We start from the raw sequence: 12,850 nt of genomic DNA on the forward strand, positions 1-12,850 counted from the left end.
TCTATAAAACTTATAACTTTCACTGAAATGACCCAATTTTCTAAATCAGAAATCTAGACGTTATCCTGTACTCTCTTATTTTTAAACCAAAACCCCTTCTAATCTTTTCTATTCAATCTCTAATATCTCTCTTTATTCTTCCAACTTGTCTTTATCTGAGTACAAAATACTCTTTTCCAAATCTATACACTGTCTAACCTGAATTATTGAATTAGCCTAATACTGTATGTCATTAATATAGTACATTAATAGAATAATATAAAATGAAAGACTCCAAACTAATGACAACATCCATTTATTAAGCGCCTTCTCTATTCAAGATACGCATAATCAAGAAAATCGTTTAAACTGAATAACAATGAGAATATTACATAGCAGAAACTGTGAGGCAAGATGATATCAAAAACAACTTATAGCTTGAAGAATATAGGAAAAAATGATGGAAACTATTAAGTTTCTAAGTTCTCAGTTTAAGAAGCTAGGACTGTAATACAATAAATGTCAAAAAATCAATTAACAAAGATGAAAGGCATAAATGAATGAGTTAAAAATAAAACCAAAGTTGATTATTTAAAAAGAATATAATCTTTTTTTCAAAGAGGGTCAAGAAAATTTTACAAAAAAAGTATGAAAAATGAAAACAAAAACAAAACTATGATTAGAGAAATATGACTTTAAATATAATGAATAAAATGCAAAATTATGATAATATGTTTGATGACATACACAAAATAGATGATTCCATAATAAAATATCAATCACCAAACTAGCCTAAGAAATAAAATCTAGCATAGAAGAAATGGTAATGATGGAAAAAATATTTATCAGTGAGGAAAACAGGAGTATATGTTTTGATCTTTGAATTCTATGAATCTTAAAGAAAAAAGAGAGACTATTTCTCTCTTTTCAAATTTACCTAGCCCAGAAGAAATATTTGTTTGCGATATAATATTTGTTGCTGATATATCACTAATTCCCACACCCTTCAGTTGGAGCCTGTCACTCTGAACCCCACTTCCCAATATTTTTACCCCTGATTTGCAGTCCTTTGCCTCTGAGCACTTGCCTCTCCACTCCCCATTCCTCTCTTTCTGCTGTCTCTCTTGCCCTCCAGTTTAGACTTCAATAGTCTCCATCTTCTTGGTCTGCTCTTTCTCATGCTCATAACTTACCTGCCTCCCAATAGAGAAAGAGGTGTCTTTTCTACTCACTGTCCAGCAAAGTGTGTTTGTAGATGGCTCTTGGACCTGGTCTTTTCTAAGAAGCCCAGCATATAAGCCAACCCTGTTGCCAAGAGACCCTTGGGACTTGACCCTTGGTGTAATGACTAGAAATTCCCAGGAGGCTCCTCACACTAGACTGAAGCAGGTCCAAATAATATATTTACAGCTTTCTTTTAATTGTTGTATTATCTTTATAATATTTTAAATGAATGTAAATGTTGTTTTTTTACATTTTTTTCTCCAACAATACAAAAATGTTTTGTGGGGTTGTTTGTTTTTCAAGATGTGGTCTCACTCTGTTGCCCAGACTGGAGTGCAATGGCACAATCATGGCTCACTGCAGCCTTGACCTCCCAGGCTCAAGCAATCCTTCCACCGCAGCATAGCAACTGGGACTACAGGTGCATACCATCACACCTGGTTTTATTTATTTATTTATTTACTTGCTTATTTGTTTATTTGTTTATTTATTTTGTAGGGATGGGGGTCCCACTATATTGACCAGACTGATCTCAAACTCCTAGGCTCAAGATATCCTCCCAAAGTGCTGGGATTACAGACATAAATCAACACATCCAACCTAATCTGAAGTTAACAAATTAACTTTAGATTCTACTTCATGCTATGCAGAGTGCAAGGAATAAATGCCCTTTACACTCTCCTTCTTCTCCTCTCCCAAATTTAGTCCCCTGTAGTGAAATATTTTCCTAGACCATATATATAAGTTTACATGCAATCTTATAAAGCTATGCTTTTATGTTTGTGTTTAAACTTCAAAAGCAACAAAAATTATTAAAATATAATTAAATAATTATTCAACATTGAATACAGAATATATGGTGTGATTAAAAAAATAATGACACATCATCCTATATCACTAAACATACATATAAAAGAAGGCACTCATTCATCAAAAGAAAACAATTTTTCCTTTAATACTAACTCAGTTGCCCATAATCATGTCAATTTTCTATTTAATTTATTTTGGACCATAGTTTTCTGGAACAACTTTTATGTTGTCTCTGGAATTTAAATTATCTGTTTTTGTCTGGTAGCAGGATAAAGAAAAGCTTTTCTAAATATTATTATCTCATGAATGACTTAAAGAGAGGGACTGCAAAAATAATAGTAGAGGACTTCAACATCCTACTTTCAGCAATGAACAGATCACCCAGACAGAAAACCAATAAAGAAACATTGGATTTAAACTACACTCTGGACCAAGTAGACATGACAGACATTTCATCCAACAGCTCCAGAATACGTATTCCTCTAGATTGCATATGCAACATTCTGGGGTATTTTGTTTTTTATTTTATTTTGAGACAGTTTCACTCTGTCACCCAGGCTGGAGTACAGTGGTACAATCTCAGCTCACTACAACCTCTGCCTCCTGGGCTCAAGACATTCTCCTGCCTCAGCCTCCTGAGTAGCTGGGATTACAGGTACCTGCCACCACGCCTGACAATTGTTGTGCTTTTACTGGAGACAGGGTTTCACCATATTGGTCTTGAACTCCTGACCTCAACTGATCTGCCCACACCCACTTTGGCCTCCCAAAGTGCTGGGATTATAGGCATAAGCCACCGCACCTGGCCTATTTTGGGGTTTTGTCAAAACCCAGATTAAGTTGATTACCATGAATGTGAAACAATCTAATTATTTTCGGGGTTTTGTATAGCAGTTGCTCAGTGACATACATATATTAAGAGATGATATTTTGAATGGTAGCTCTGATGGAAATACTGAGATACTGAGATTTTTCAGATTAGTAAGGTTGAAATGATGGACTTTAAGAACTACATTTTATACAAAGGACTTTAAAAGAAAAGACGGTTAAAGTGATATATATTTATATATATATACACACACACATATATATAAATATATACATATAATATACATTAAAAAAAAGAAAATCTCAGGATCTCGAATTTACTATGCCATAAGGGAAAAGTTAAGTTTGGAAACTAAATTACACACACACATATCTGCCTTTCCTTTTGTTCCTAAACACAGTTACAGAAAGAAAGCTGCATGTCTCCACAGAAGGCCTTCCTCATCCTGACGATGCAAATTAACAGCTTATCTTCACAGGTTCATGCTAAGAGGAAACTAGAAATAATCTCCCATCCACCCTGAAACAAACGCTTATTTGACTGCTTCCTCTACTTTATGCGTATCTTATGTCAAGTGCAGATTTAATGAGTGTGAAATAAATACATAGTTTGTTCCCTCTACCCAACCCTTTCACCTGCAACACACTGGATTCAGTAGCCTAATCAAAGCCTCACAAGAATGTAATTACGTTCTTTCTCCTTCTTTCTTTCCCCTTTCCCCTCCTCCCCACTTTTCCTCTTTAAACATTGAACCCCTCAAAATCCTCTTTGGAAAAAATACAGGCCACACATTTTACTGTGGCTGTGTCTCCTTTTCCTAGGCATGTATCCTCACATGTATCCTCAACCCTGGCAAAATAAACCTCTAAATGGAGTGAGATTTGCCTCAGTCATTTTCTTTGGTTTCACATATCTATCTCTTTATATAATACCAATACATTATATATGTCTATATAATATTTACATTACATATCATATACTACATATATATACATACATATCCTTTCTTCCCTACCTTTGTAACCCTATAATTGCAGATTGGTGTGACTATAAGTTTATCGTAACCAACATTTATTGGGCTCTCAAAACTGCCCAGAAACCTTTGTGCATTCCACTGGAAACTGCTGGGAACTGGGTTCAAGCAAACAAAGGGTTGTGAGCCAGGTTTAGAGTTCTCAAAGCATCCTGGAGAGGGTACCAGCTTTGGAAAGACTCAAATGATGAGGGGCCTCTGGGAGCATCGATCAGGAAAATTATGACATTTCTATTACATGCTCCTTTCACCTTGCAATCCCCTGCTAAACTTAAAAAGTAGTATGCTTAGCCTGTGGAATGCTTTCCACAAGAGCCTGGGTCATGCCTGCTTAGAGCCAAGTGGATTTGGGAATGTGGAAGAGTCAGAAATGAAACACCACAGGTCCTATTCTGGATGTCACTTTCTGTTGAGAGAGAAAAGTGCCTCGAAAAAAAAAAACAAGAAAAAACGAAGGCAAAGGAACCTAAATTTTGTTCTGCTTCCAATATGCTGAGAACATCACATACTGAAGTTAAAGGAAATGAACAACAAAAAGAAATAAAGAAAAATCATTTGCAAAGAATGAAATCATGTATTTTGCAGCAACATGGATGGAACTAGAGGTTATTATACTAAGCAAATTAAGTTAAAGCAGGAACCGAAAGCCAAATACACCATGTTCTCATTTATAAGTGGAAGCTAAACATTGAATACACATGGACACAAAGAAGGGAACAACAGACACTGGGGCTACTTGAGCGTGGAGGATGGAAGGAGGGTGAGGATAAAAACGTACCTATTGGGTACTATGCTTACTAACTAGGTGATGAAATAATCTGTGCATCAAATCCCTGTGAAATGCAATTTACCACAAACCAGCATAGATATTTCCTGAACCTAAAATAAAAGTTGGAAGGAAAATTTTTTTAAAAAAAAAAGAAAAATAGTTTGAAGCCACAAATTCCAACGTACAATGTCAGCCTGATCTCTAAAACAATAACATTTGGAACATCCTGTGTACCTGGACTCCCCAAAAAAGAAAATGGTACTTCTGATTCTGTAGGCCGATAGATGAAAACTTACAACCTTTGTGATCATGATCATTACAACCTACCATATACATATCAATGTAAACCTGATAACCTTGGCAGTTTTATCCAATTTAATGTATGCTGCATTTGTTATTTTTAAGGTGTATCTTGTCAAGTCTGACAGCTTTGCACTCTTTGCAAAAATATCTTTCTTTCTGTTCTTATATATTTTCCTTTCTCAAATTTTCCTCCATGTTCAGATTAAAAACATTAGATTTTAAAAATCTGGATTTTGTATCTAAACAAAGGAAGCTCTGTGTAGGCCTTCACTGTTCAGGTTGAGTGAAGAGGGCCTTCCAGCCTAACAAAGTTTCAGAACTGACTATGGCATGGTCTTCTTCGGAATTCCTTTCACCTATCTGGATAATCACTCACTCAGAGGTGAGGGGTCTCTGAACCATGGCTACCTTAGTAAACACTGACGCACCAATGGATGCTCAACATCCTCATTTACCCCACGCTCCTTGCATATACATACTCATATGTATACACACTACGGGAAACCTCACACTATCAGGTATGTAGCTAGGCATGTGTCTTCACAAAGTATGTGTATTCAGTAACCTTGAACTCATAACATGATTGTAGCACACTAATGATACATACATAAAGCAAATTATTAGTCATACTTTGATATACACACATGCTTATTCACACAAATATACTTATATGCAAATTCAGTACATTACACATGCATTTATTAACATATCTCTCAGATACACACATCGACTTACATGACATAGCAATACACTTTCATATTGTACAAAATATCCCCTGAATTACAAATAAACATATTCTCACTAAAAAAAAAAAAATACATGCATACAGATAAGATCACATTCATGTAATCTTAACAACACACCTTTTTGCACAACCATTCAAATCCCCTGCCTTCCCATTTCTGTGTACAGAGGAGAGAGGAAAGGGATGGGTTAATGCTTCCAGCTTTAGTCTCCAGTCTCAGAGGAAGCCAGTGTGAATATGAGGCACTGGAGCTTGGGGAAGTGAGAAAATTAATACATAAAGGATGAAATGTCCAGACAGAGTCCTTTAAATACGCCTTGATCTGAGGTCTCTGCCAAAGGCTGAATTTCAGCAGCTCATTAGAACTGCTTCTGGCCATGCCATGCTTGGTTAAAGACAGAGTAGAGGTCAGGGTGAGTGATTACCTGTACCTCAGGCATCTCTGCCTGTCATAGAAAGCATTAGGAGACATAGAGCTCCAAGAAGCAGGAAAGCCAATGTAATGGCCTAACTCACTGCGAGCTTCAGGTCTAAAGATCCAAGACCACTGATCTTCATCCTAAGAAAGGGAGAAGACTCAGTGCTCCCACGGCGTCCTCCAGGGAGACCCAAGAAAGGTAGGAACGCTTCCTCCACACACAACCCTTCCATGAAAGAGGTGGTTCTGAACCCCACACTGCTCCAGCATTATTGCCCTATGCCTTAGTTTCAGATACCTCAAAGTGAAAAAACAGCTTCCTGGAAGCTATTCCTTGGCAAAAGCTCTTAGTTGTTTTTATCCTTTATTCCCTCACTGGCTTGAGCAGCACAGCTGACTGATGAACTTAACTATTCTCATGTAATGGGTGAGATCATCAAAATCCAACAGAGCCAGTGGGTATGATAGTTGGAATCAAACCCAGTCTGACAGGTGAAAATTGAGCTCCACTCAGTGTGATAATATAGTTCTTGTAACTACTTTTATATAACAAAACCCTACACAGAGGTTTTGCAAGTTAGATTTTATTTTGGGAAACAGAAAAATTAAATTTGAAGTTAAAGATGTCATGTTCCTAGTTATTGTGTTTGAAAATAATATGATTTCATTTCAACTTTCAGTATGTACTATGTTCATAAGAATTCTAGCGTGTTGTGGGGGGAAGATTTAATAGCAGTGTTGGGAAGGAAGAAGTACTAGGGAAGAAGAGAAATTATATGGTTCTTTCTTTTCGTACCTTCTAAAGAACGCACATTCCATTTCTCAACACAGCAGCAAGCTGACAACCTGTGCTTCCTATGTTGAAACCTCACATACTGGACAAAAATGGCTAAGGATTGGTAATTCCATGTCCTCCGCTCCGTATGACTTGAAGCATTAAATCTGCCTGTGTTACGTTCATAAGTCTGTGAGAAAAGAAAGGTAAGGGAACCACTGACAGTGAAGGCACTAGATTTCATGGGTCAGCAGAGTAGAACGGAGAGAGGAAAGGGAGGCACCTGTCAACAGTCATCACCTCTCAATTCGGTCTTGGGTACCAGGGCAGCCCTGCTCCACCAGTGTCCACCAAAGAAAGAAAATCTGATAGCAGAAAAGCAGAGCAAGAGAATGGAATGAGGAAGGCTGAGAGACATCACTTCATGGGGAAGCTCTGCCCTGTGAAAAGGCTACTGGGGAGTCCGAAGTAAGAGTGAATGGGAAGACAGAAACTGGTTTGTAAAAGGAATATAGAATACAGGTAGCTGAAACATGGCTGGGAAGAAACTCACCACTTCCTAAGGAGGGTGTAAAACAGGAGAGATCTCCATTAAGGGTCATGGGCAGAAGACATTAAAGATGTCCTCCCAGAGAAAGCAGCACATACCCAGAGACGCCAGGAGGCCAAGCTGGAGACTGTGCTAGAGACTCCAGCCCAGTGAAGTAGCAGGAGTCCTGGGTCCAAATACAGATCTTCCTCTAATTCAGCATGCAGTTGTGCACACTGCCTTCATATTCACCTTAGTCATGACAGGACAGCAAACTCTGCTTTCCCCAACCTGGGCAGGAGTCTGAATCGTTATTGAACACAGGCCATGTGGGTACCAACAAGAGCACTGGCTGCAAAGTGGCAAACCTGGACACTTACATGCTGTATAATCATGGGCAGATCATGTAACTAGTCTGAATTCTGTTTTCTCATTGTTATAGGAGGATGCAGAGGTTTCATGTGAGTTAGAAACAATACAATTTGGGCTGGGCGTAGCGGCATATGTCTTTAATTCCAGCACTTTGGGAGGCCGAGGCTGGCTGATCACTTGAGCCCAGGAGTTTGAGACAAGCTTGTGTAATGTGGTGCAACACTGTCTCTATTAAAAATACAAAAACTTTGCTGGGCAAAGTGGTGCGCATTTGTAGTTCCAGCTACCTGTAAGGTTGGGGTGGGAGGGTGACTCAGAAGTCCAAGGCTAGAGTGAGCTGTGATCACACCGTGCACTCCAGCCTAGGCAACAGAGTGAAAGCCTGTCTCAAAAATAAAAGAAAAAGAAAACAAACAAAAATTTTAAAGTCTCTACTGCTTCATCTCCAAAAATAACAATTGTTTGTTTATTTATTTTATAATTTTACTTTAAATTCTGGGATATATAACAGTTTACACACTTTGAGAAATTGTACTTTTGGCCAGCACCTCTTATATTGCCTGATACAGCAATGATGTTGGTCTGGGTATGCTTTTCAAGGTACCCCTGAACCTGGGACTGTTCCCCCGACAGTTTGAGGGTGATATATAGGGGTAAGAGACAGATAGAAAGACTTCGGCTCAAACAGAATATACAAAACAGTTTGGGAAGTTTGGGAGAGGCAAAAGGGGACAGAGTAGAGCTCCTGGACCCCAGATATAGGTGGTTTTGAATTTTTACTATACTCTACATAAAAGTATTTGTTTTGAGCAAACCTATATCTTACTCTCCAGCAGGATGGTCAAGATTCCAGTTTAGATCTCGACTTATAAAGTCTGAGCCCTATTTCTCCCAGTCTGTTATAAATCTTGAGAAAATTAGAAAAAGACAAGGTCTTTGGGGGATCTTGAAGAAATTATTTTTAGGAATCATTTTTTTCTAGTGAATGAGATGTGTTAGTTCCAAGAGGTGATTTGTCAAGGGTTTTTGAATGCTTACTTTTCTTTTTAATTTGTTTATTTTTTATTTTACTTTAAGTTCTGGGGTACACGTGCAGATCTTGCAGGATTGTTACATAGGTATGCACATGCCATGGTGGTTTGCTGCCTCCGTTACTTTTCTTGCCCAGGTGTTTCTCTTGTGAAAGCAGTAAGAACTGAAGCTTTCAAACAAAGCACAGACAACTGAGTTTAGTGAAAAAGTGTCGGGTAAGAACAGAATGAGCTTTGTGCCATCAATTCTGAGATTGATAGTGATCACCAAAAAAGTCCAAGAATGGAATAAACTCAAGTAAGACCAATAGAGACAGACCATAGGGCCCACACAGTATCCACCTAGCAGGCAACCTCTAGTAGAAGAAATAGACATTACTGTCTTGCAGGCATGGCCTCAAGGTAGAGTCAATAGGGTTCTATCTGAATACTTAGGATATTGTTAATCAGTTAATGAGTCTGCTGCCATTGAATAATGGCATTTATTTGCTGGTTTCATCAGGAATCTTTTATTAAACTTCTACTCTGCACCAAGCATAGAGATGCTAGGGATAGTGTAGGGTTCACGGCTGACTTCATGAAAAATTCATCTTCTAGGGCAGAGGTTGGCAAACTATAGCCTGGAAACCAACATCTGTTTGCAGCCCGTTTTTGTAAACAAAGGTTTACTGGAACACACCACACTCACACATTTATGTATTGACTATGGTTGCTTTCACACTACAGTGATTGAATTTATCTGCTGCAACAAAGATAGTACAGCCCACAATATCTCAGATTTTTGTGATCGCACTTTTTAAAGAAAAAAAGTTTGCTAACCTTTTATCTAGGAGGAACCTACACTAAATATACTATTAAATTACAAACGTGCAATTGGTCAGTAGGTTAACTTCCCACTCAAGCCCTTGTGGTAACTGACCTAGATTCAAAGCTAACTTCGAAGCAATACATAAGTTACTATAGGCTTACAAACTCTACTGACTTCCTACTCTGAGAAGTTGGCCAAGTGGCTCACCAGAGGGATAAAAAGAACCTGTGGAAAAGATTAAACTAATCAGTCATTAGTTCTATAGAACTGAAGGGCAAGAATTACTATAATATTACTTGTCATGATGGTTTTATCTTAGCAGATGCTACTTTCAAGAAAAATATTGATTTTTTTTTTTTTTTTTGAGACAGAGTCTTGCTCTGTCACCCAAGCTGGAGTGCAGTGGCATGATCTTGGCTCACTGCAAGATCCAACTCCTGGCTTCAAGCGATTCTCCTGCCTCAGCCTCCTGAGTAGCTGGGACTACAGGCATGCACCACCATGCCCACCTAATGGGTTTGTTTTGTTTTGTCTTGTCTTTTTAGTAGAGACAAGATTTCAACCATGTCAGCTAGGCTGGTCTCGAACTCCTGACCTCAAGCAATCCGCCTGTCTCGGCCTTCCAAAGTGATAGGATTATAGGTGTGAGCCACCACACCTGGCCAAGAAAAATATTGATTCTTAAAAAATAATTACACTTGCAGCTAATGTGTTCTACCCCACTTGGAATGGCATAAGTACAAAAAAGAACAAAGAGTAACATCATGTAATGTTGCAGTATATTCTTTATTAAAACAGTTGAAATTATTTTACTTTATAATTAAACCCTGGTATTCAATAGTCCCATCCAAAAGCCTTATATTATGTAATAATAACACTTGCTTGGATTTTTATTGTCTGCAGAAAGTAGATCACTTTCCCAACGGAGAACATATTAACCAGCTCATGGTGGTGGCTTCAGGGAACAGCTCTTCTTATCCTGTATTCTTCATCCTGCTCGGAATCCCAGGCTTGGAGAGTTTCCAGTTCTGGATTGCCTTTCTGTTCTGTGCCATGTATGCTGTGGCCATAGTTGGAAATATCACTCTCCTCCATGTAATCCGAATTGACCACACCCTACATGAGCCCATGTACCTCTTTCTGGCCATGCTGGCCATCACTGACCTGGTCCTTTCCTCCTCTACCCAACCTAAGATGTTGGCCATATTCTAGTTTCATGCTCATGAGATTGAATACCATGCCTGCCTCATCCAGGTGTTCTTCATCCATGCCTTTTCTTCTGTGGAGTCTGGGGTGCTCATGGCTATGGCCCTGGACCACTACGTGGCTATCTGCTTCCCACTCTGACACTCTAGCATCCTGACCCCATCAGTTGTGATCAGACTGGGGGCTGTTGTGATGCTGAGAGGGCTGCTGTGGGTGAGCCCCTTCTGCTTCATGGTGTCTAGGATGCCCTTCTGCCAACACCAAGTCATTCCCCAGTCATACTGTGAGCACATGGCTGTGCTGAAGTTGGTGTGTGCTGATACAAGCATAAATCGTGGGTATGGGCTTTTCGTGGCCTTCTCTGTGGTTGGCTTTGATATGATTGTCATCAGTGTATCGTACGTGATGATTTTAAGAGCTGTGCTTCAGTTGCCCTCAGGTGAAGCCCGCCTCAAAGGTTTTGGCACATGTGCCTCCCATATCTGTGTCATCTTGGCTCTTTATATCCCAGCCCTTTTTTCTTTCCTGACTCACCGCTTCGGTCATCATGTGCCCCGAGCAGTACACATCTTGTTCGCTAATCTCTATCTACTGGAACCTCCCATGCTCAACCCCATCATCTATGGGGTTAGAACCAAACAGATCCAGGACAGAGTTACCCAAGGATATTGTGGAAAAGACCCCTGAGTGAAGGATCAGGGTATCCCCATCACTTACACTGCCCACTAATCTGGGGACATTAATGAACATTTGACAGGCAATTATTTATCATCACTAAGTCAGCTCTGTAAATAGCTGGCTCAGAGGTAAGCAACCCCCAGAAGCAAGAGCAACATTTTTCAGGGTACCTAGAAAAAGAGATACCTGAGAGATGTGATGGATAAGAACAACTTTGTTGACCACACATTCGCCATCACAAGGAAACAATAAAAGTAGCTTGCCTATTAAATCAGTGAATATTTTAAAAGAATGTCATCTCCCACAGATGATTAAAGTAAGAACGTTGTTTTTACACTATCAGTAAAAGTAGGTATACTTTGCTTAAAAGGAATTTAGAAATTTGCATTACACAACCTAGATGCAGCTTGGGCTGCTACTCTAGAATATGCCAACTATAACCCTTCGCAGCTTCCATGTGGTGTTCAGTCTGAAGGCACACAGAATGCAAGCATGAAGTAGGCTTGCAGGCTTCCCCCTAGATCTCAGGGGATGTATCGTAAAGCCTGGGTGCCTAGGCAGAAGCCTGCTACAGGGGCAGAACACTGACAGAGAGACTCTAGTAAGGTAGTGCTGAAGGGAAATGTGGTGTCAGAGTCTCTACACAGAGTCCCCACTGGGGCACTGACTAGTGGACCTGTGGAAAGGAGGCCACTGTCCCCCAGATCTCAGAATAGTAGAGCCAACATTAGCTTGCATCCTGAGCTTGGAAAAGCCACAGGCACTCAACTCCAACCCATGAGAGCAGTCACAGGGACTGCAGCCTGCAAAGCTACAGAAGTGGAGCTTCCCAAGCTCCCAAGGAGCCCACTTGTTGCCCAGTATACCCTAAATGAAGGACATGGAGTAAAGGGAGATTACTTTAAGGTTTAATGTCTGCCTGCTGAATTTCAGAACTGAGTGGGGCCTATTGCCCCTTTCTTTTAGACAATTTCTCCCTTTTGGATTGAGAATATTTAAACAATGCCTGTACCACCATTGTATCTTGGAAGAAAATAACTTGTTTTGATTTTATAGGCTCATGTGTGGAAGGAGATGAGTCTCAGAGGAGACTTAGGACTTTGGACTTGTTGCTGGAATGAGTTAAGACTTTGGGGGACTATTGGTAAGGGACGATTGTATTTCACAATGTGAGAAGGACATAAAATTTGAAGTGCCAGGAGCATAATGATATATTTTGGATGTTTGTACCCTCCAAATCTCATGCTGAAATGTGATCCCTAACATTAGAGGTGGGGCCTAGTGGGAGGTAATTGGTTCACAGAGGTGGATCCCATGATAGTGAATGGTTTAGCCGTATCT

General features: G+C 39.5%; 1 protein-coding gene across 1 annotated transcript; it reads left to right on the top strand.

Moving 5' to 3' along the window:
• The first annotated feature begins 10,564 nt into the window (after positions 1–10,564).
• LOC105720053 (olfactory receptor 52R1) lies at positions 10,565–11,518 on the top strand. The gene is given in 1 exon segment (XM_012456362.2): positions 10,565–11,518. A coding segment is annotated over 1 exon segment (948 nt). The 5' UTR covers positions 10,565–10,570.
• The last annotated feature ends 1,332 nt before the right edge of the window (positions 11,519–12,850 follow it).

Source organism: Aotus nancymaae, unplaced genomic scaffold (genome assembly GCF_030222135.1).
Source record: "Aotus nancymaae isolate 86718 unplaced genomic scaffold, 86718_ANA_hifiasm-v0.15.2.pri h1tg000059l, whole genome shotgun sequence".
NCBI lineage: Eukaryota > Metazoa > Chordata > Mammalia > Primates > Aotidae > Aotus > Aotus nancymaae.